The sequence below is a fragment of the Heloderma suspectum genome, chromosome 3 (assembly GCF_057233095.1).
Source record: "Heloderma suspectum isolate Gila_16-S chromosome 3, 16-S_ref, whole genome shotgun sequence".
NCBI lineage: Eukaryota > Metazoa > Chordata > Lepidosauria > Squamata > Helodermatidae > Heloderma > Heloderma suspectum.
The window spans coordinates 10,354,342-10,379,709 of NC_139460.1; the positions used below are offsets into that span (position 1 = coordinate 10,354,342).

The window sequence follows — 25,368 nt, forward strand, 5'->3', positions numbered from 1 at the left end:
AGTCAGAGTAGAGAGTGCTGGACTAGATGGGCAGATTTGGTATGAAGCTATGTCCTAAAGATCTGGGGAAGGGGAGTTGGAGGAGAGGGAAGAAGCACTTAAATCAGCACACCTATTCCCCTCCCCCACCAAATTAGAGCTGCTTAGATGTGCCCATAGACTGTATAATCTGCAGCAGTTTCTGAAAACATTCTGCTTGAGTTTAAAAGTGATGGAGCTCCTTAGAAACAATAAAGACTAACCTGTAACATGCAATTACCCAAAGACAGAAGGAGGGAAGAGAGATGTGGCAAAGGAACTCAAGGGGTGTGGGGGAAAGACTAGAAGAAAACTATGCTAATTGACTGATGTGGTGCTTTGCAGGGTTCCAGACTTACTGGAGCAATATTTTAGAACGAGCAAAATGCAGCCAACGACATCTCCCCCATTACATCTTAACAAGATCAAGTTCTCCTGCGATGTAGACTACAATTATACTTGCTGTGATCGGCACAGCTAGGAGCCTAAATCTTTTCAATATATTGACTGATTTCAGTTTCTTAAATAGGATATTGATTTATTCTGCTTTGGGGGAAGAAACTATACAGAAGAGCATACGCACATGTAAGCCCATTCTGAATTATGTTTCTCATTCCTGTTTTAAATGGGGAAAATAGCCTTACAAGCTACTGTTAATGCCGATGATATTTTCAAACTGCAGAAGACGGCTGCAAGGCAATTTCCTCTTCTCTTCGTCAAGCAAAAATGCATCGGGAATAAGCTATGGAGCTACTATGAAAAGAAAAACTAAACTAAACTAAGTCCCCCAACTGAAAGCAAGCAAGAGCCATAGCTCTGTAGCAGAGCAGCACATACTTTGTGCGCTGGGATCTCAGGTTCGATCCCCTGGGTCCCAGGTAGCAGGTGACAGGACCACTTCTTGAGACCCTGCTCAGCTGCTGGCAGTCTGAATATACACTACTGGGCTAAATGTACTAATGGTCTAACAGAGTATATGCAGCAGCTTTATGGAGAGGAGCTATAGCTCAGCACTAGAGCAGATGCTTTGCACTAATAAGGTCACAGTTTCATTTTCCAGCATTTCCAGTTAAAATGACTTGGGCAGCAGAGCTGAGAGAGAGTCCTTGTACAGTTCATTCCAGTCATATCAAGGAACTCTGGGCTAGATGGCCTATGGGTCAGGCTGAATATAAAGTAGCTTGTACAGACAGAATTTCATTAGGGGTGGGATCAGGACCAGACTAGGTGAACTGGACAGCCTACATTATTCCACGCTCTGGTAATACATGGGGCTGCCCTTGAAAATGGATCAGAAGTTTCAAGCAGTGCAAAATTTAGCTGCGAGAGTACTGATTGGTTTATCTGTGTGGAGTCACCAATTCTAAAAGAATTGCATTGGCTGCTATTTGCTTCCAAGCCCAATTCAAGATGCTGATGAGCGCTGTTAAAATGCTAAACAGCTCGGGACCCAAATATCTGAAAAAGTGCATCCTCCTTTACAAACCTGCGTGTACATTAAGATCATCAGATGAAACCCTTCTCAGAGTTCTATCTGTTGGAGAGGTACATTATGCATCCACAAAAAAGAGGGCCTTTTCTGCGGTGGCTCCCTGATTCTGTAATACACGCCTGAAGGAAGTATGAGTGGTGCCAACACTATTCTTTCTGGCACCAGTTCAAAACATTTTTATTTGCCCAGGTCTTTTAAATTAACTATATTTTTTAGTTGGGGGAATGGTTTTATTTAGTGCCACTCAACTGAATTTTAATGATGTTTGGCATTTTTATATATACTACCCTGGGATGAAGGTGTGGTTCAGAATTTCAAATAAACAAACAAACAAACAAATAAATAAAACCCCAACATTTTCAAAGTAGAAGACTACATAGCTTAGTTCACAGAAAGTATTTTCTTCTCAACTGTTAACATATACTGCGAACACAACCTTTTCCTGCGCCCATATACATTGTTTTTTGGTGATTAAAAATTTACTGGTTGTTTTTTTTTTTTCATTTTTAAATACTAGGAAAAAACCCACTAATTAATAAATGGGTACAATGGATGCTTAAACACTCCTAAGGGCGCAATCCTAAGTAGATAGGAGGCAACCGCATATCCAAAGCAAGGCAGGAGAGGCATGGGGGAATTGTTCCCTCTGCACCTCTCTTGCCTTGCTCTTTTTTGCTAGACAGCTGTTTTCAGCTCCGAGGTTGGTTCCCGGAATAGACCATATCCTATGGCCCACTAGACAGTGTCTAGCAGCCATAGGATTGCTCTCTAAGTCCCACAAAGAATTAGATTTAAGAGGGCTTAGCTATGGCTAGATAATGTGTACTGTTTAAACCAGAGGTGGGCAACTCATGAGATGTGGTGTCTCTGGTAGGCTCTGCCCATCCAAAAGTGCTTTGAAGCTGCTTCAAGAGGGTTTTGAAATCACAGATCTGGATGGATCTGTAGAAGATCTGCTCTCTGCCAGATGTAGGATCTGCTCTCTGCCAGAGCAGGGCAGGGCTGCTCCTTCCCCAGGGGAGCAGGGAGAGAAGAGCGTTTGGAAAGCACCGGATACAGATAAATCTGCACTTTCAAAAGGTGTCCCTGTGTCTCTTTCTCTGTGTTGTGAGAGCTCTGTGTATATGGGGGGCTGGGGAGGGGGGAGGGAGGGAGAGAGAGAGAGAGAGAGGAATGCTGTGTATGTGTGTGTGTGTATGGGTCGTATGGTGTTTTTAGAACATAAGAAGAGCCCTGCTGGATCAGACCAAGAGTCCATCTAGTCCAGCATTCTGTTCACACAGTGGCCCACCAGCTGTCGGCCAGGAACCCACAAGCGGGGCATGAGTGCAACAGCACCCTCCCACCCATGTTCCCCAGCAACTGGTGTATACAGGCTCACTGCCTCTGGCACTGGAGGTAGCACATAGTCATCAAGACTAGCAGCCATTGATAGCCTTTTCCTCCAGGAATTTGTCCAACCCCCTTTTAAAGCCATCCAAGTTGGTGGCCGTCACTACATCCTGTGTTAGCGAATTCCATAGTTTAGCTATGTGCTGTGTGAAGAAGCCCTTCCTTTTATCTGTCCTGAATCTCCCACCAATCAGTTTGGTAGGATGACTCTGGGTTCTAGTATTTTGAGAGAGGGAGAAAAATGTCTCCCTATCCATATTCTGCATGCCATGCATAATTTTGTACACCTCTCCCTTTACCCTCCTTTTTTCCAAGCTAATCAATCCCAGCTCTTGTAACCTTCCCTCCTAGGGGAGATGCTCCAGCCCCTTGATCATTTTAGTTGCCCTTTTCGGCACTTTTTCCAGCTCTACAATATATATTTCTAGGTGTACCAGAACTGTACACAATATTCCAAGCGTGGCCACACCATAGATTTGTATAAGGGCAGTATGATATTGGCAGTTTTATTCCCAATTCCTTTTCTAATTATGCCTAACGTGGAGTTTGCCTTTTTTTTTTACAGCAGCCACACACTGGTTTGACATTTTCACTGATGTGTCCACCACAACCCCAAGATCTCTTTTCTGGTCAGTTCTTGAGTGTGTGGTGGTCATAAATGTAAGAAAGAGAGAGAGAGAGAGAAAGACAAAGTGTGGAGTGCTGATGATATTATTTTATTTATTTAATTAATCTGTACCCCGCCTTCCTACCAAGAAAAATGGCACTCAAGGCAGCTTACAATCACAAATAAAATTTGATTTAAACAATAATACAAATGCATTAAAACACAACTAAAAAACACAACAACAACAACAACACTGCAGACAGCCCAACAGACCCACTTACAAGCCAAAGGCCTGCTTGAATAAAAAGGTCTTTGCCTGCCAGCAAATTCAGAGGGGAAAGTGTAGGGGCCACAAAGCTGGCACAAACTGCATCCAAAAAGTGTCACACAGACCCTGATCCCTTACTTCACCTGCTTTTGTTGGGAAAGTGGTACCAGGTTGAGAAGCAGAATGGTACTTAATACCAGTTGCTGGGGCAGGGTGGGGAAACAGAAGATGAGGGTTATATTGCCTTTATGTCCTGCTTGTGGGCTTCCAAGAGGCATCTGGTTGACCAGCTGTGGGGAGCGGACTAGATGGAGCTTTGGTCTGATCCAGCAGGGCCCTTCTTATGTTCATACCATGCACACACATTATATGGGCATTACCTGGAACAAGATGCTCTAAAATGGCAACACTTTGTCCCTGAAGGCTTTGCCCTAGAAAAAGTACTCTGTAACAGAATGGATACGTTCAACGCCATTTTGGAACTGCTTTCCCCTGAGACCACCACCGCTATAGGGTTATGATGACTATGCACAATGGGAAGAAGGCAGTGGAAAGAAGAGAAGGACTCAGACCTAGGCATGGGACTAATTCCAGGCATTTCCAGCCCTGAGCCTTCAGGGACCACTCTGTGGACCACAGGGGTTGGATGCACATCCTACCCACACCACAGAATTACACACACATGTGCCCCAAGGTGAACCACAGCTGTTTGCATTTGATACCCCAGAAAAGTGAAATTACAGCAAATATTCATCAGTTTTGCACAGTTCTGTTCCTTGTCCTTGATCCATCAGCTGCTGCCCGTACTGTGTTAACCAGAGCAGTGGTCCAACTCAGCATAACGAACATACCAAATTCAGTGTGGGGACCAGAGGAATAGACACACATCTGTGTGAACACACTGTCAGAGGACTGATAAGAAAATGTATCCATGCACAGAGATCAAATCATTGTGCAGAGCACAGAACCCTACCTCCCAATTATTGCAATGCCATCCAGATACACACCGAGTGATCACCAGGTGCCCCAGACATGTTTCCAGGCTTTTCTCTATGTTCATGAGGACTAAATACTTGCACAAAGAGAGAGCATCTTACACAAATGAAACAAAATAAGGTTTACCTTGTCTCGAGGGGGATGTTACTGTTAAGTAACCAGTTGTCCTGAGCATGCGTAGACTCTTGTGTTCCAGCCTGCTGTTCTCCAGAAAGGGAGTGGTCTGTGGGAACAGGGCTAGGATTGCTGCGTGGTGTGAAGTTCCCTCGATTTAGGGAATTAATGGAGGCTGCATGATGTTGGTTTGGCGTGTGTGCATGTGAAAGTGGAGGTGGGGGAGTTCGGAGCCTTGAGTGGTTTTGAAGATTTGGTGGATGATCTGTGGGGAAAGCAAAAGCAACCGATTTGTGAGTTTCAGGAATTAGGCAAGATTTCACAAAGTAAGTGAGAATACTTTTTAAAGGACTACCTCCTTTGGTTAAACGGTATGCAAGCTCTAGGGTTACACAGAACTCTTAGCAGACTGGAAAATTAGTTTATCTTGTTATTTTTAAATATTCTCATCATCATTTTGCATCACACAACCAAACATCCAGTAAGGCGGGCATTATACAACAGAAATAAATATTTAAGAACATAAGAAGAGCCCTGCTGGATCAGACCAGGGGTCCAACTAGTCCAGCATTCTGTTCACACAGTGGCCAACCAGCTGCCCATGGGAAACCCACAAGCAGGACAGGAGTGCAACAGCACCCTCCTGCCCATAGGTGTACAGAGGCATACTGCCTCTGATACTGGAGGTAGCATACAGCTATCAGGACTAGTAGCCATTGAAAACACTTCCACTGAAAATTCATTCTTCCACGAACGAACAAATCCCATCCAAGTTGGTGGCTGTTGTTACACCTTGCAGGAGCAAATCCCCTAGTTTAACTATGTACAGTGTGAAAAAGTACTTCCATGAATCTTCCACCATTCAGCTTCATGGGATGATCTTGAGTTCTAGTATTATGAGAGAGGGAGAAAAATGTCTCCATATCCACACATGCATGATTTTGTACACCTCAGTCCTGTCTCCCCTTACTGGCCATTTTTCCAAGCTAAACAATCCCAGCTGTTGTAGGAGGAGTGTTTGCTTGTTTCCCAAACTTTGCAATTAACCATTTTGCTGCTGCTGCTTCTTTTTTGAATATATTTTTATTTATTTTATCTTTATAAATGAAATAAACAATACCAAAAATACCAACAACCTGATCAATACTACAATTTCCCAACAATACAATATTCTGATGAGGACACCACAATAACAGACAGAGAAGGAAAAAGAAAAAAAGAAAAAAAAAAGAAAAGGGAGGAGGAAAGGAAGTAAAGAAAAAAATAAGTTTCTTTCCCTTCCCTTCCCCTCCCCTCCCCCCCTCATCCTTTAAAGAATTAAGTTTAAACTCCAATACCCTCCGGCCTCCGATGCCATTCTATTTTAAAAACTATATCTATAACCTTAACAATCTTACAGTTTAATAAACAACCTTACATTTCAATATCATATCAACAATCTTATACCAAAGAAACAGGTCTACAATTCATTCCCAGAAGCCATTAATAATAATAATAATAATAATAATAATAATAATAATATATAGTGTTATATAATAATAAAACTTAAACCTTCAACAGTAATATATTTTATACTAGATATAGAAGTACACAATATACCCCCAAACAATAAAATTAAATACAGCATACCATATCTATTTTGAAATAAAAATATAAAGAAAAGCAAGAAAAAACGAAAGATGAAAGCGAATAAACAAATATATGTATACTCATTTATCTTCTGACCTAGCCTGGATCATGTAGACTAAACCATTTTGCTTCTGACAATGTCTTCCTTTTTAAAAAATCCACACAAGCCATTAATATCGTTCCTGGATAAGCAGGTAGGAAGGCAATCCCAAATGCATCCATCCATTGTGAAATGGTTGGGCAAATTCCCTGAAGATAGCTCATTCTTGGCCCTATAATGAGCAGGTTGTCCTTCAGGGCAATCTACATGTTACTCAGAAGCAAGCCCTGCTAAATTCAATGGAATGTAATCCCAGGTAAGTAAAAATACCATTTAGGGGAATTGCAATACATATCGATCCTGATCATAAACCATTTCACACATCAGGTAGTTATCATGCAACATATTACCACTTCTCTCATAAATCCTGAAATGATCTAATAATAATATTAAGAACATTATTATTATTATTATTTAATTTGGTAATTAGTTAGATTAAATGTACAATTTCCAGGCACACAGAGATAAGGCTGGAGTGGTTGTTGAGAGAGAAAGAGAGGGAAAGAGTTGAGTAAACGTTCAGAGCTATGGGAGGCATCATCATCATATTTCTATACTGCCCCATAGACAGATGCCTCTCTGGACGGTTTACAGAAGCAGTTCTATTGGGCATCTCTGCCCAGCCATGAAGCTTGATGGGTGAGTTTGGGCCAACCATTCTCTCTTTGACTAATCTACATTACAGGCTTGTTGTAGGAATAACATTGATACAATCCCCCTGTACACCATTGCAAGCTCCTTGGAGGATGGGTGGGACATAAATAGATATAAAATTAAGTGAAAAGTTTAAAACATGCTAGACCTCTGGACCAAATATACAACAGTTAATTTGTTATATTAGAGGTGCCAGGACTCAAAACTGCACAATTTGATTGGGAAGCCCTTTCCCCTAGTCCTAGAGTATCATGCTTGTATCCCGTCCTTCAGGGCAGCATAGCTGGTGGCCATCCATTTTTTCTTCACAACAACCCTGTGAAGTTAGGTTAGGCTGTGAAACAGCACCTGGCTCATGGTGAACTTCATGGCTGAGTGAAGTTTTGATTCCATGTCCTCTCAGGTCCAGGTCACACACTGCTCCCACCACACCACACCACACTTCTCCATGCTGGATCTCATTCCAAGAGTACTAAGACTGGCTACAGTGTAAGGAAAAGATTCTGTCTATGCTCAGGACCATCCTTCTGATGCAGGTTTAGAGGTTGTGATGCTTGCTGTGGCTATCTCTTTGCCTCCAGTATGCCATGTTTGCATATTTGTAAATAAAGCAACTATTATAAGGACCCTGTAAGTCTCAACTTACATTCCCCTCATCCAAAGGAAGCTAAACCTTGTGGTGCTGCCCCAGGATTTCTGGCCTCTTGGAGAAGTTGGGAGTGCATAGCAATATATCATTCACAATTGAAGTGGACAAGGTGCTTTCATCTGTAAGGCCGACCACCTGCTTACTTGATCCTTGCCCATCTTGGCTCATTATGAGCTGCAGAGAGAGGCTGGGTGAAGGAATCAGGGCAGTGGTGAACGCCTCCGTTGAGGAGGGAGTGATGCCATCAGCCCTCAAGGAGGCGGTGATAAGACCACTCTTAAAGAAGCCCTCCTCGGATCCCCAAGTTCTGAACAACTTTCGCCCAGTCTTGAATCTGCCATTTTTGGGCAAGATGATTGAGCAGGCAGTAGCAATGCAGTTGAAGGCACACTTGGAAGAAGCCGATTATCTAGATCCATTTCAGTCAGGCTTCAGGCCTCGGCATGGGACAGAAACGGCCTTGGTCGCTTTGGTGGATGATATGAGGAGGGCTCTGGATAGGGGCAAATGCTCCTTCCTTGTTCTCCTCGATCTCTCAGTGGCTTTTGATACCGTTGACCACGGTATCCTCCTGGACCACCTGGAGGCATTGGGCATTGGAGACACTGTATTGCGGTGGTTCCAGTCCTTCCTCTCTGGCAGGTACCAGAGGGTAGCACTGGGAGAGGAGGTTTCGGACCCGAGGCTGCTCACTTGTGGGGTGCAACAAGGTTCCATCCTCTCCCCGATCCTATTTAACATCTATGTGAAGCTGCTGGGGGCTATCATCAGGAGGTTTAGGGTGCGGTGTCATCAATATGCGGATGACACGCAGCTCTGCCTCTCGTCCAATCCTCACCAAGGTTGGCCATAGAATCCCTGTCCAAATGTCTGGAGACGGTGAGTGGCTGGATGGGGAGGAATAAGCTGAAGCTGAATCCTGACAAGACCGAGGTACTTTTGGTGGGAGACAAGAGGAGGCTGGGGGATGTTGACCTGGTGTTGAATGGGGTACGGCTATGCTTGAAAGACCAGGTCCGCAGCCTGGGGGTCATTTTGGATTCCCAGCTGTCCATGGAGGCTCAGGTGTCAGCTGTGAGCCAGACAGCACTGTGTCAACTCCATCTGATACGGCGGCTGCGCCCCTTCCTTCCCAACCATCTGCTCCCATCGGTAGTACATGCCTTGGTCTCCTCTCGTTTAGACTACTGTAATGCGCTCTACGTGGGGTTACCCTTGAAGACAGTTCGGAAGCTGCAGCTGGTACAGAACACGGCGGCTCGCCTGATTAAAGGCAGCCGCCGGCGAGATCACATCACTCCAGTGCTGAAGGAGTTGCACTGGCTACCAGTTGTTTTCCAGGCCAAATTCAAGGTGTTGGTTTTGACCTTTAAAACCCTATATGGTTCTGGCCCTGCCTATCTTAAGGAGCGCCTCCAGCAACACCAGACAGGCCGCTTAACAAGATCAGCCTTGGATGGCCTTCTCTCTGTCCCATCAGCCACGGCAGCTAGGCTGGTGAGGATGAGGGAGAGGGCCTTCTCTGTGGTGGCCCCCACTGGGAACTCCCTCCCTAGGGAACTCTGCCAGGCTCCCTCTTTAATGAGCTTCCGCTGCACATTAAAAACGTGGTTGTTCAGGCAGGTATTTGGGGTGGGTTAGGATATTTTTAGAAAAATGATGTTTTTACCGTATAATTTTATTGTTTTAAACTGTTTTATTATATATTCTGTACATCGCCTAGAGTGGCTGGGTGACCAGCCAGATGGGCAATTAATAAATTTAATAAATAAATAAAATAAAAACAATTGTACTTTTGCATAGTTCCCTGCTTACTACCTGTCTCTTCATTCTATCCATACCCAAGCCAGACTTCTAAAAAGCTGCTATGTAAATTCTAATTTTACGTTGCTATTACAGATAATGCCTTTTGAATTAAGGAAAGGAAAGAAAGGGTGTCACTTATGTTCTATGTTTACATAGCCTCTCCAATTTCTTCACTAAATGTAAAATAGCAAATTTGTCGAACTCCTGCCAGTGTGGCTTCTCCCCTCACAAGGTTTTATAATATGCATTCCTTTCCTGATAGTCATTTACCATTCCACACATCCCCCCCCGCCCTGAGCCCTAGAGTCTTTTGACTATATTCATATACACTTATGTCATGTTTCAGCATTGCAAATGTAATATACCTTGACTAGGATTAAAACAGATTTCTTCAGCCTCTCTCTCTCACTTTGCAAGTTCTCAAACCGGAGCCCTTAATGAAGCAAGCTATGAAATCTGAGTACTGTAAAATACTGAGGGAAAGCAATGCTTTTGGAGAATACCTATATTGGATTCTTGCTTTGCTGTTTTCAAAGAACATAAGAAATGCCTTGGTGGATCAGATGACGTGTCCACCTACATTTAGCATCCATTAATGGCCAGCCAAATAGCTATAGATAATTCACAGGCAGGACATGCAAACAATGGCTGTTCCACATTATTTCCCCACAGCATCTGGTATACTGTCCCTGAACATGGATGTTTCATTTAGATATCATGCCTGATAGCCATTTGCCAGATCCATGAATTTATCTAAAACCTTTTGCTTTTAAAAAACCAATCAAAAAGCTAAATGACCTCACATCTTGTGGTAGTAAAACTTTGGCCCAGTTCGCTTGCAACTGTAACCTGCACATAACGTTTTTTAAAAACACACTGGGTTACTGTGAACGAGCCAGTGCACTAGTTCATGTGGTTCAGTCTCTCCTGCTTGGCTCACGTAGCTTAATTGCTCCTCCTGCTTGGCTCCTCCTGCCAGCAGGAGTGGCTAAACAAGCCAGGTAATTGGCCAACTTGGTTAGCATTACGCTCAAACCTTGTCTCTTTCCCACAAGGCAGAGTTGGAACCCAGAGTTTGTTCTAAAAAAACACCTGGGTTATCATTGCATGTGAACCACAATTTTGTCCAACATCCCATTTCCAGCTGGTACTTGGGATCTGGTACTCAGAGGTCTCTAAATATGAAGGTTCCATTGAACCATCAGGCCTAATGGTTGTTGGTAAGACCTCCATGAATTTGCCAAATCCTTCCTTAAAGCAATCTAAGCTTGAGGCCCTTGTCACATCTCCTGGCAGTGAATTTCATAAGAGTCAATTTGCAAGACCTGAAGGTTCCTAAAGTCATTCCTAGGAGAGCCAGTATTAGGAAAATAAACCCCGAAACAAAAGAGGGACTGACACTGTTTAGGGGAGGCGTGGGTAACACATGGCTCATGGGCCATATGCCCCCGTCTCCCCCTCCCATTGCCCCCACTGTGCCTCTTCTTAAAAAGGAGGGAAAGAGGGAAAAAGTCTAGGTTTGCCACTGAAATTTGGCAACAAACCACTACAGAGGTTCAGAACAGACAAATGTAACTTCTTTTTTGAAAACCTTCTCCCTTTCCTCTCCCCATCCAATGTTTGGTGGCAGGGCAGCAGGAGCGTGGCCCATAGCAGGTCGGGGCGGGGGGCAAATTGGCTGCCTGAAGTTGCCCGCCCCTGGTTTAGGTGGAATGATAATCTCTCCCCGCACTCCAATGTTTGTCTTCCTACTTCAGTTCCGTGGACTAGCCACCTTCCTTTTTTCTGCCAGAGCATGTTGTTTGCAGGCAACTGGGGCTCTGACACTTTTAAAATGCAAATCGGAGATATAACCTCAAACTCTCCTGAGGAAGTGACTGAATAACTGATTAAGGAGCATAATTCTCTCTCACATGCACTCTTATCTTTTCCATCCTGAGCAATGATTATAGCATAATGAAATACACATATTTGCAATAAGAAAATAACATTTGTGCTGTATTAACTTTCCTGATGTTCCCCTACGAAATAGCACTCTTCTGAGTTATATAGGAAATCAGATTAACAACATACTTATGCCTCCATTAAAGTAATGAATCAACACGGGGAGGTTACTTTTTATGTCAGCAATCCACTTTCCATTCCTTATTTTTACAACTACAAATAATTACACAGAACAGCAAGCACAACCTTTAGGGGCTTTTCTGGAGAGACTGGCTCTCCTGCATACTTTTGACAGAGCTTTCAAGTACTGGAAATATCACAGTGTGGGTGTACAAGGAACACAAATATTGCACCCAATCCTTCCAGCATGCTCCCCCACCCCCTGCACCCCAATGAAAATGCTCCGATATTCTTCTACAACATATTACCCTCCAAAACTTCTGAGCCAGGGAAACAAGAACTAAGCCTTGCTTGAAAGTTAGTAGAAAATGGCTTGCATGTGGAGAAGCACAGGGTAGATATTATTATTACATTTCTATCCCGCCCCACAGCTGAAGCTCTCTGGGCAGTTTACAAAAGTTAAAACATTAAAATACAACATACGAAGTTTAAAAACCATTTACATAAAAGCATATGGACAGTATATACAAACAACAAATAACTAAAAAGAACTTTGAACTTAAAACATTTTTAAAAAATCCAACAATAAAACAACACAGCTTAAAAACAGTATACAAAAGTCATCAAAAGGAACAAGAGTTCTAAAAAGGGAAGGCCTGCTGGAAAAATAGTCTTTGTTGTTGTTGTTGTTTATTCGTTCAGTTGCTTCCGACTCTTCGTGACTTCATGGACCAGCCCACACCAGAGCTTCCTGTCAGCTGTCGCCACCCCCAGCTCCCCCAAGGTCGAGTCTGTCACCTCCAGAATATCATCCATCCATCCATCTTACCCTTGGTCGGCCCCTGTTCCTTTTGCCTTCCACCTTCCCTAGCATCAGCATCTTCTCCAGGGTATCCTGTCTTCTCATTATGTGGCCAAAGTACTTCAGCTTTGCCTTACTATCATTCCCTCAGGTGAGCAGTCTGGCTTTATTTCCTGGAGTATGGACTGGTTTGATCTTCTTGCCGTCCAAGGCACTCTCACTAATGACTGCTTAAAGATCTTCAAAGAGGTCAGCAGGTGCATTTCATTCCACAACTGAGAGGCAGCCAAGGAGAAGGTCCTCTCGCGTGTGGCTGCCAGTCTCACATTAGACAGCCGCAGCAAAGAGCCCTCTGAGGACCTTAGGTGGCGGACTGGGACGTAGGGGAGAAGGCGCTCTCTAAGGACACTGGGTGGGGGATGGGGTGGAACCTGTCCCCATGCTCTGCCTTAAACTGGCCCGATGCCCAATCCCATTGCCAATCTGCCTTCCAGAGGCATGCCTGAGGATACTCAAGGAAAAACATGTCCCAAAACCGTATGCATGCTTTTTTCCTTATCATGTATTGCAGGGTTGTGAGAATTTTGGAGACAGTAATTGCATGTAACCAATGGGGCTGGGAGCTTGGCCTGCTGGGAGATGTAGCTTGAGAGGGAAGGAAGCTGAACTTCCTGGGTCTTGACAGAGTTATGCTGCCGTCAGTCTACAAGTTTTTGTTTTCTAAGTCATCCTTGCTGGAACTCCAACTATGCCTCAAGTACTTGATACAACGTAGGGGAAGCTGAACTTGTTCTTCCTCTAAGCCTGCCTGCATCCATCTGACACAGCGAAGAGTGAAATTATAGTTCCCCCTCCCTTTGCTCCTTTACCCGCATCTCATCTGTACTTGTTTTTATTTATTTATTTATCGCATTTATACCCCGCCTCTTTTTCCTCTTGCAAGGAACCCAAGGCGGCTTACATGATCCTCCTCCTCTCCATTTTAGCCTCACAGCAACAACCCTGCGAGGTAGGTTGGGCTGAGTGTCTGTGACTGGCCCAAAGTCACCCAGTGAGCTTCCAGGGCTGAGTGGGGACTAGAACCCAAATCGCTGGGCTCCCAGTCCAACACTCTAGCCACTACACCACACTGGCTTTTATATCATGACCTAAACCAAATGGAGGATGTATTACAGAAAAAAAACACACCAATGAGCACATTTCCAATGATATCTTTTGAGAGTGGGGTATGTTGCAGACTATTTTGTAGATCTTTTACTTTGCTGGTCTTCTCAAAACTTTTTGTTTCCCTCTAAATTTTCTTTGGTGTGTCTCCCAAAATCTGGAGCCTCCAAACCAATTTCATGTTAGATGAGATTCAGTGGTAATTCTAGTCCTAGGTCTTATCAATTTTGCCCACAGCATGGAGAATTACTTCACCAGCCTTGGACTCCCCAGAAAACATCCAGAGTTGGTAAGAGGAAGATGGTGACACCCACAAATTGAACTAAATCATTTCGGTAGAAGGGGGTGTGGGGACTCCATACTCTGAGGAATTTCACACTTTTGCTTCCCCCTTTCTGCTCACTTTTTTATCATGTTACAAAACAAGCAAAATAGTTCAAAGATCTTTCTCTGTATTTATCTGAATTTAGAAGCTTTCCTGGTTCAAAGAGGCAGCACCCAGAAAAGTGTTTAATACATGTCCATGCACACATCTTTTCCATTCAAATGTTATGATGTTCAACACAGTGAAACATACTAGATAAGCTACAGAACAAAGATTTAGTGATTAAGTGGCCCTCAAACATTCCCTAATTCTCACTTGCACATGGTTCACATGTTAGATGGTATTTATTTAACCCATGGTTTGTTGCTCTACTTAGGGTTTCTCTCGCAGAGATGATCAAACAAACCGTGCTTTGTTTTCTCAAGCCCTGGGTTGTTTGTTTCCTTCCTTCTTCACCTGCTCCCTTCCTGTGTCCTTTGCAGTGCTGTAGGACTGGCAGGGCTGCACAGCCTGCACTATGTCATCTTCCTGCTTACCACTGGTTTATTCTACACACAGGGCATGGAATACTCCTCAGATGCTCCCAGCACGGCTCATAGCTTGCTGAAGAAAGGCTCCCTTCCTCCATCCCCAGGCAAAATGCTGCATTCAGAGAAATTTAACCCTTTCTCACCGGGACAGTAGTGCAAAGGAAAACTTATTTTACCAAAACAGAGGAACTACCTTTCGCTGTTTTTGAAGTCTTGCTTCTCAATTTAAATAAAAAAAAAACACCTTTCCTTACAGTAATGCACTCTCCCTCTCTCCCCAATTCTTCAGTGAGTCCCCCCCCTGCCCCCGGCACCACTAATCATTCCCAATTCAAACTGCCCCTCCCACCTCCCAGTGCTTCTGCTGCACTACTGTGGCTCACCCCCCAGCCCCACACTCATTCGATCTTCCCAAATTCTCTCTCCACCTTCTCAGGGCTTGCACTACTGATAGCATACCCCTTACAAAGATAGCTTTTGGCTTCCCCATGCCCAATTACTAATTGCATTTCAGCCTGCCAACTGCGGATTGACACACACCTATGGCTAGATCTGTCTGAGCAAAAAACATTCCACAGATTAATGTAATGGAACATTTTACGAGTTACTTATGCGTTGCTGTAGAATTACAGGTGACTCTAATCAGCTAATTAATAGGGTACAGGTAGAAGGCAATTGTATGCATGTGACTCTAATAGGCTGATCAATGGGGAGCGGAGAGCATAAATGGCCAGTGGGACTAGTCATTAAAAACTCTCCCAGTGCTGTCAAGAGCAGCTCATTGCTGCAGGAGCAGGAAGGGGATCCAATCTGCCTGGCTGGTGTTGCCGGGCAGATTTTGCCATAATTCTGGAAAAAGGCAAGTGAGAACATAACTGCATCTAGAGCAGCTGGTTCTTTTAACCACTCTTGCCTGCTGCCTCGGTAGCCTAGCCATACAACGCATGAACAACCCACAGTTCTGGGTTCACACAGAATGACAACCCATGGTTTAAATAATCCAGAGTTCACAAGCCAACAACAAACCATGGGTTCTCTTCCTGGGTTGTTCTTAGTTAACAAACCATGGTTAGCGTGGCCACATTCACACATAACGACAACCCCAAATTCAACAACCCATACCATGGATTAGCATTATGTGCAAACCGGGCCATCTCAGGAAGCATACATTCCCAAGCCCGCTGTTGTGGCAGTTTCCCCCTTCATTTGCCATACGAAGGAAACACACAGCTGGCAATCCTGCATTTCCCTCATAAGGTTTAGTTCTGCTCACAGTAGAAGCAGCTGTCTAGCAAAAAGCAGCCATTTTGATTTAGCTGGAGGGTGGTTTAAGATTTCAGGTGCTGATGTCGTGTTGGGGACTAGCACTGCTCCATTTTAGTGGGACCTACTAAAACTATGCCTTGGTAAACAGAGTCTTATGAAGACCCTATAAATGTCCACCCAAGACTTTTCCTATAAAGGTTACTCCAACTATAATTATAACACTTTTCATTATTGTTGGAGAATGGCAAGGAACTGCTGTATTGGCCAATACAGAAACAAACCATTTAAACAAACTATTTATACACAGAGATGAAGGATTTCCCACCCCGCTCCTGTTCCCTGCCTTTGGATAAGATTCTACACAGGAACAGCTAGGGGCAAGGGTGGGGAACTGTAGCCTAATATTTGGGGTGAACAGCAGCCCATTTTTCTGTCCATCACTTTGTCATCAATTCTTTTTACCCTTAAAAAAAACAATTTCTGCCCATATAAGTCAAAACAAAGCCATTTTTGTTCAAATATCTCTGAACAGCAACATAAACTAGGGACAATTTCTGTTTGGCAGCTAAAACCTTGACACTGAGTCTGTCAAAATAATTACTATTTTTCCTGCCCCAGCCTCTGTTTATGAACAGAGTCTCACTGATTCCTTCCATACTCACAAGCTGGAAAACCAGGAGTGCACTTAAGTGTAGAATTTCTTTGCACAAATGGAAGACTTTACTGCCTTTGTTGAGTAGGTATGGTTTGCAAGTGGCAGTACCTGACACGAACTTACCCAATTTGTGTTGCCCAAAACAATATGTGAACCAAGCCCATTATATTTGGATATTTGCAATTTTCCAAATTTTGCGATGCCATTCTCCAATCCAAAAATCGGTGTATTTGTGAAAATAATGTACAAAAAATACATCATTTTATGACAATTGCTTAGAAAAAATATACATAATAGGCAAAATTACATACAAAATGCATATATTAGGGGAAATGTGCATGAAAGTGTGTTTGAATTTTCATGCGGACATTAAAGATTTCTCAAACTCATGCGGACACAGGACAAAACAAACTTAAGGTTAGAAAAATGAGAAACAGAGAGAAACTGAAACTGACAGATTTCTGCAACTTTAGTTATATGTTCAGCCTCGCATTTAAGCACAAGTCAGGCAGTCATAGACGAGAAAGGATTAGTCAAAGGTGAGTCAGCAGGCTGGCAAAGGAGACAAGGAGAGTTCTGTCGCACCTCTGTACCCAGCACAGATACCAAGCACAAAAGGGAAGCACCTTCCTCCACACGTAGCACAGAAACACAATGGACTGCTGCAAGAGGAATGGAACTCTCCACCACTCCTCTGCCAGCTCCCAGCAGCAGGCCAGTTACCATTTCTGCAGGTGAGTAACTTCTGTTGGTTTATTTACATGGCTGTTTATTACCCTTAGTATGTCATTTTCTGACTTCTTTTGATATCAGTTGGTTACCCGTGAACACAGTTTGCGGAGAAAACTAAAATCTAACAAAATGGGGTGTCATTGCTCATTAGCTCCTTCAGCAGCCTGTCTACATAGTCAATATAAACTTCTGAATTACACTGAAAACTGTTGTTATTTGTGGAATCTCCATATCAAGAGCTTTCCAATGAAGTATGTTTCATGAAAATCGGTCAACAGGAAGACAGTCAAAAAGGGATGACCAACTAACTCCTGACTTGGAATTATATATATAAGATTGTTGCCTGACCCAAATCAGGGAAGGGTCACAGCTCAGTTGTAGAGCACATGCTTTGCATGCAAATGACCCCAGATTCACCACCAGGTATGGGTGGGCAGAAAGCTTGTCGGAAAACCCAGGAGCCCCTGCCAGTCTGTGCAGACTATACTGAATTAGGTGAGCTAATGGTCTGACTACTATGTTCCTTTGAAAGTCAGGGAATAAATAAGAAATACATTTACTTAACCCACACACCCCCAATAAATAAATACATAGCTTCCCTCCCCAACCCCAAAATCTTGTTATACTTCTTTACTACCTGCTACTGACACCAAATGGTACCACACAGAGAAAAATGACAAGGAATTGGGTGTAATTTCAGAGTAGAGTATAAAGATATATTATCTGTAACTCAAACAGCACATTTCCATTTCTCTCTCTTCTTATATAGAGAGAAAGCTCCATTCTGATGGGGGCTCCTTTGAAAAGACTATAAATTAAACAATAGAATGAATAACTGACTGGATGGTTTTATTGGTTCTAATGTAATACATGCAATTCAGTCAGCTGTAGGGGAAAAACTCATTCAAAATTTCATTTCAAAAGGAAAGTGTACAACAACATAATAAAAATGAATTAAGTTAATAAGGATTGGAATTCAGCACACCTTGGAAGGTTGAATTTCATGGCGCATGCTGAATTGTTGCTGACAGAATCCAAATTAGTTTTACACCAGTTTTAACTCAAGAGAGGTTCTAAATAATGTCAGACATCAACCACACCATTAAGCTGGGTTAGCCAGAGAGTGTCTTTGGATGCAACATTGATGCAGGGCACTGAAAGCACATCCATGTCATGCTTTGGTTCATCCATATCTCTGCCTCATTAGAAATAGAATTTTGACATCACATATCTCCTGTATGCATCTCACGGAGGTGGTGTGATGCTGAAGTCTAGTTCAGACGAGACAGGCACTCACCTACCTGCATGGCCTACACATGCAACAAGTGCAAGTTGATTACACTGTTGGAAGAAAAGGTAAGAGGACTGGAATGGCGAGTGTCGACCCTCCAGGGAATAAGAGAAGACAAAGAGTTCTTAGATGCAACGTTAGAACTACAGCAGCAAAGTGAATTACAGAAGCTAGAAGAGCAACAGCAAGCTGAGGCAGAAAAGGAAAACGCTGAGATGAGGAAAAATGAAGTAGAGGATACTCCTTGGAAAAGGGTGACAATTAGGAGCAGAAGAGGTGGAAGCCACTGTGCACCAGTGGAGGCAGTGGAACTATGGAACCGTTTCCAGGTACTTGAGGATGAGACTGGAGGACAGCCTGCAGAGGAAGGATTACAGGGGCCCCCACATGAGAGCGAGCAAGAAGCTGAAGGTCAGTCAAGCAGAGCCAATGAAACCAAGGTCTACAACAACAAGAGAAGAGTAGTAGTTGTGGGACATTCCTTGCTGCATGGGATTGAAACCCAAGTATGCCGCAAAGACCCATGGACTCGCCAGGTATGTTGTCTCCCGGGAGGGTGGATTAGAGATGTGACTGAAGGGTTGTCTACGCTCATAAAGCCAACTGACAGGTATCCCTTTCTTCTCATCCCTGTGGGAACAAATGATACCGCCAAGTGGAGCTACCAAGAAATCACGTCAGACTTTGAAGCTTTGGGAAGGAAACTCAAGAACTTTGGGGCCCAGATAGTTTTCTCATCCATCCTTCCAGTAGTTAGAAGAGGGACAGAAAAGGAAAGAAAAATACTCTGGGTGAATGACTGGCTATGAAGGTGGTGCCGACGCAAGAGATTTGGATTCTGGGAGCATGGGCTATCCTTCCTGGAAGATGGACTGTTGGTAAGGGACAGGTTGCACCTCACAAGAGTTGGGAAGAATGTCACAGGCCACAGCATGAAGAACTTCATCAGGAAGGCTTTAAACTGAATCCTATGGGGGAGGGAGACATAAGGTTGGGGGTACAATGGATGAAAGCTCATGCACCACAACAGATACAACAACAGCTCTAATAGTGCCCAATAATAGTCTTCAAAAACATGTAGGAAGAAAGACAGACTATAAGCACATGGTCTTCGATGTCTATATACTAATGCCCAGAGTATGGGAAACAAACAGAACAAATTTGAACTCCTAATACAGGAGGGAAATTAGGACTTGATAGGTGTAACTGAAATTTGGTGGGATGACTCCCATGACTGGAATACAGCAATTGAAGGATATAACTTGTTCAGAAAGAACAGAAGGAACAGAAAGGGAGGTGGAGTTGCCCTATATGTTAAAAGTACATATCTCTGCACAGAAATACAGGAGGAAGAGCTTGGTAGCCCCATCAAGACCATCTGGGTAAAAATGAATGGAGCAAAGAATAAAAGGAACATGGTGGTCGGAGTCTATTACTGGCCACCTAATTGAGGAGAAGACGAGGATCAAACTTTTGAAAAGCAAACTGCCAGTGTTTCAAGGAAGCATGATGTAGTACTAGTGGGGGACTTCAATTTCCCTGATATTTGTTGGGAGACGAATTCTGCAAAACATGGCCCCTCCAAGAAATTCCTGACTTGTGTTGCTGATAACTTCCTCCTATAGAAAGTGGAGGAAGGAACTAGTCAAGTCAAGGAACTGGCTATCCTTGACTTGATCCTAACCAACAAAGATGACTTAGTGGATAAAGTAGCAGTTATGTGAACTCTGGGGGAAAGTGACCATGTTATACTTGAGTTCTTGGTTCTAGAGGAAGCAAAAGCCAAGAATAGCCAAACGCGTACCCTGGATTTTAGGAAAGCCAATTTTAATAAACTTAGAACAATGATAAGTAAGCTCCCTGGCAAGCGACTCTAATGAGAAAAGGAGTCCAAGATGGATGTGAGTTTTTTAAAAAAGGGAATTCTAAAGGCACAATTACAAAAAATTCCAACAACAACAACAAAAAAGGTGGGAAACAACAGAAGAAGACAATGTGGCTTCACAAAAAGCTTAGAGATGACCTGAAAACAAAAAAGGATACATATAGGAAGTGGAAGGAAGGCCAAGCTAAAAAGGAAGAGTACAGGCAGGTAGCACAGAATTGCAGGGATGGCATCAGGAAGGCTAAAGCTGAGAATGCGCTGAGGTTAGCTAGGAGGGATGCTAAAAGCAACAAAAAGGCTTTCTTCAGATACGTGCATAGTAAAAGACAGAGGAAAGTAATGGTAGTTCAACTATTAAATAAGGATGGCAAAATGATAACAGATGACAAAGAAAAGGCAGAAGTGCTCAATTCTTACTTTGGCTCAGTCTTATCCCAAAAGAGGGTCTATGACCCCCCTGGCAAAGGCGAAGTACAGGATGAAAGGGCAGGATTGCAGCTTGTGATCAAAAGGCATATGGTCAAGTAATACCTAATTACTTTGAATGAGTTCAAATCTCCAGGGCCTGATGAACTGCACCCTAGAAAAATAAAGGAACTGGCAGAAGAACTCTCAGAACCACTGTCTATTCTCTTTGAGAAATCATAGAGGACAGGGTTGGAGGAGGGCTAATGTTGTCCCTATCTTCAAAAAAGGCAAAAAGGAGGAACCTGAGAACTACAGACCAGTCAGTCTGACATCAATTCCTGGGAAAATTCTGGAACAGATTATAAAGGGATCCATCTGTAAGCACCTTGAAAACAATGCAGTCATTACTCAAACCCAACATGGATTTGTCAAGAACAAATCCTGCCAGACGTATCTAGGGATGTACGAAAGTCACTTACCTTTTAACGAAATGTGATTCGAGGTGCGAGGGAGGTGCTCCATCCCTCCCCCCCCGAATCCTGGCTGGGGGGGAGGCGCTCCGTCCCTCCCCCCCCAAATCCTGGCCAGCTGGGTCTGCAAATGGCGGCGGCCGTAGCCGCCGCCGTTTGCATCCTTGCAGTCAGCCGTGATAGGCTACGTAAATGTTTACGTAGCCTATCACGGCTGAGTAAAAACAAAAAGACCAAAACCGCGCGTACGCAAATGGTGGCGCCCATGGGCGCCGCCATTTGTGTACGCACGGTTTTGGTTTTTTTTTTACTCAGCCGTGATAGGCTACGTAAACATTTACGTAGCCTATCACGGTATTTTTTAAAAATCTAGCCGTGATAGGCTACGTAAATCTTTATGAAGCCTATGACTTTTTTTTTTTTTTTACTGGAAATGGCGGCGGTGGCAGCCGGTCGGAAGACCGGCCGCCACCGCCAGCACCGCCAGCAAGATTCGCCCAAGGTAAGTCCTGTTCCGGGGGGGGCGGGGGGGGCAGACCGTTTCGCCACCGATTTCAGGGGGACGAATGCGCTGGCATTCGGCCTCCACGAGATTCGTGGCGAAATTCTCTGACATCCCTAGACGAATCTGATCTCATTGGATCAGGTCATCTCCCTTGTGGACTGTGGGAATGCTGTGGACATAATATATCTCGACTTCAGCAAAGCTTTTGACAAAGTGCCCCATGGTATCCTGATCAGCAAACTAGCTCAAAGTAGGCTAGATGAAACAATGATAAGGTGGATCCACAGTTGGCTACAAAATCGGACCCAAGGAGTGCTTACCAATGGGAGTTTCTCAAACTGGGGAGAGGCAATGAGTGGAGTACCACAGGGCTTGGCCCTGGGCCCAGTGCTCGTCAACATTTTTATTAATGACTTGGAGGAGAAGGTGCAGGCAATGCTGATAAAATCTACAGATGACACAAAATTGGGCAGGATAGCTAATACCTTGGAAGACAGAAACAGAATTCAAAGTGATTTTGATAGACTGGAGTGCTGGGCAGAAAACAACAGAATGACATTTAACAGGGATAAATGCCAAGTTCTGTACCTAGGAAAAAGAAACCGAATGCATACTTACAAGATGGGGATACTTGGCTCAACAATACTACAAGTGAGAAGGATCTTGGCACTGTTGTACATCACAAGCTGAATATGTGCCAGCAGTGTGATGCGGCTGCAAAAAAGGCAAATACTATTTGGGGCTGCATTAATAGAGGTATAGCTTCCACATCACGTGAAGTACTAGTTCCCCTCTACACAGCACTGGTTAGGCCTCATCTGGAGTACTGTGTCCAGTTCTGGGCACCACACTTTAAGAAGGATGCAGACAAACTGGAGAGGGTTCAGAGGAGGGCAACAAAGATGATCAGGGGACTCGAAACAAAGCCCTATGAGGAGAGACTGAAAGAACTGGGCATGTTTAGCCTTGAGAAGAGAAGACTGAGCGGAGATATGATAGCGCTTGTCAAGTACCTGAAAGGTTGTCACAGAGAGGAAGGCCAGGATCTCTTTTCGAGCATCCCAGAGTGCAGGACACAGAATAATGGGCGGAAGTGACAGGAAGCCAGATTTTGGCTGAACATCAGGAAAGCATCCTAATTGTTAGAGCAATACGACAATGGAACCAATTACCTAGAGAGGTAGTGGGCTCTCCCACACTGGAGGCATTCAAGATGAAGCTGGACAGCCATCTGTCAGGGATGCTCTGACTTGGATTCCTGCATAAATAGGGGGTTGGACTCAATGGTCTTATAGGCCCCTTCCAACCCTACTACTCTATGATTCAATATAGGGCAAAACTGGGGTAGGGGGCAGGGGCATGCACATAAGACCCACCCACAACATCCAGCCGCACCCTGTTAGATCTTTGTACGTTGAGCATGAAGGTCTGCAAAGGGGTCTGTAAGCATGTGCAGTAGAACGAGCTTACATACCTCCCATGATCACGAACCCTGCCTTATCAGGTGTCCAGTCACTGGAGCCTGTAACTGTGTTCAGCTGAATGTGCTTACAGAGCACTTTGCAAACCTTTATGCTCAATGAGCAAAGGTCTAACCGGCAGCCACACATGTGGGGATTTTGGGGATGTGTGGCTTACGTGCGCACCTATTTCCCCTCCCCACTTCTGCCCTGCGAACCCCTGCATAGGGCTATGGAGAAGCAGGAGGCACGAGGCACTCCTTGCATCAGGTTTGTGTCTGAACCTGGTCAGAATAGCTGTACAGTCTTGCTGTGACTATTCTCATGATTGCTTTAGCATGTTCAAAAACCTGAACATGCTGGCTCCTAAAGCATCCCCAGACAGTTGAGGGGTTTCTTTTAATTTCGTTTTTTAAAACATTTGTAGAGTATCTTTCCTCTAACAAAGTTAGGGTGGCATACCTGGCTCCCCGATCCCATTTTATGCCAAGAGAGAGTTCTGGCCTAAAGTCACTCAGTTAGCTGCTAGGGATGGCGGAGAATTTCTCCCCGAATCTTCGGGGGGCCGAGCACCAACGCATTCGGCCCCCCGAAATCAATGGTGAAATTCTCCGCCCCCCCCCGGGACTTACCTTTGGTGAACGTCCCTCCCGGGGGCAGGTCCCGGCGGCGGTTCGGCGGCAGTTCATTGCGGGAGGGGGCGGCGGCCGGTCTCCCGACCGGCTGCCGCCGCCGCCATTGCAAAAAACAAAAACAAAAACCTAAAGTAAAAAAACCCCCCACACACCCGTGCATAGGCTACGTAACGATTTACGTAGCCTATCACGGCTAGATTTCCAAAGTCAGCTGTGATAGGCTACGTAAATCGTCACGTAGCCTATCACTGGTGACTTTGAAAAAAAAAAGCGCGTACACAAATGGCGACTCCCATGGGGACCGCCATTTGCGTTCCTTATTTTGGCACGTCTAGTCTATGTAAAGATTTACGTAGACTACGGCGAAAATAAGGGTAACACAAATAGCGTGCCCTTATTTTCGCTGTAGTCTACGTAAATCTTTACGTAGACTAGACGTGCCAAAATAAGGAACGCAAATGGCGGTCCCCATGGGAGCCGCCATTTGCATACGTGCTTCCCCCCCCCAAAGTCACCCGTGATAGGCTACGTGACGATTTACGTAGCCTATCACGGCTGACTTTGGAAATCTAGCCGTGATAGGCTACGTAAATCGTCACGTAGCCTATCACGGGGTCTTTTTTTTTTTTTTTACTTTTTGTTTTGCGGCCGGGGAGACGGGGCGCTTTTCCCCGGCCTGAATTTCGGCCGGGCGAGGCGGGAAGCCTCCCCCCCCTCGCCTGAACTTCAGGGGGAGAAGCGAAGCTGGAGATTTGATCTTGGGTGTCCCAAGCCCTGTGCTTGTAAATAAAGGAAATATTTATTTATCTCATCTTTTATATAGCACCCTATTTCAAACAATAATGGTGGCGAATTACAAATAGCAAATAACCTTAAATACACACAAAGAAAATATACACAATTCCACTCCTTATTTTCCCTCAGTCAGTCCATGTAGGAACATCTTGTGCCATTTAAAAATGTTGGTCAGGCTAGCATCTGAAGAACCTTCTGGTAACCTTTGCCTAAGCCCTAGGTTCTAGCCCAGCTTTCTCCCTGGCATGCTAATGGGAGGGGTGGAGGAGATATTTTTGTAGATAGGAACATTCAGTCATGTGCACCCCACCTGTTACATGGTGCAGCCCAAACATACCTCAGTGAGAAGTTGTCCCAGAACTCTTTGAGGCATCATACACAAATATGAATTCATCATTTGTATAAGAGAAACATGAAAACACGATCTTAATAGTTGCATTGCTTTCAATTCTGGGAACACTGACAGATGGAACAACAAAGCCCAGACACTGCCACTTAATTGCTAGGCAGTGAGAAAACGGTTTTTATAGTTATTTCAACTCTTTGTGGAGTGACATTTTAAGAATAATCTGTTCTATAGCCACAGGAGCCCTGACCTTTCTGGGGAAGCATGAGATGTATTTTGCTATTATCTGCAAAATAAGGTGACTTTCGCC

At 44.2% G+C, this 25,368-nt stretch overlaps 1 protein-coding gene across 1 annotated transcript in view; it reads right to left on the bottom strand.

Annotated features, from left to right (window-relative positions):
* The window catches only part of TENM4 (teneurin transmembrane protein 4), a 352,941-nt gene that overhangs the window by 269,031 nt on the left and 58,542 nt on the right, over nt 1-25,368 (bottom strand). Inside the window, exon 3 of the mRNA XM_084845392.1 lies at nt 4,900-5,152. Within this exon, the coding sequence (XP_084701518.1) occupies nt 4,900-5,152 (253 nt within the window). The remainder of the gene's footprint in view (nt 1-4,899; nt 5,153-25,368) is intronic.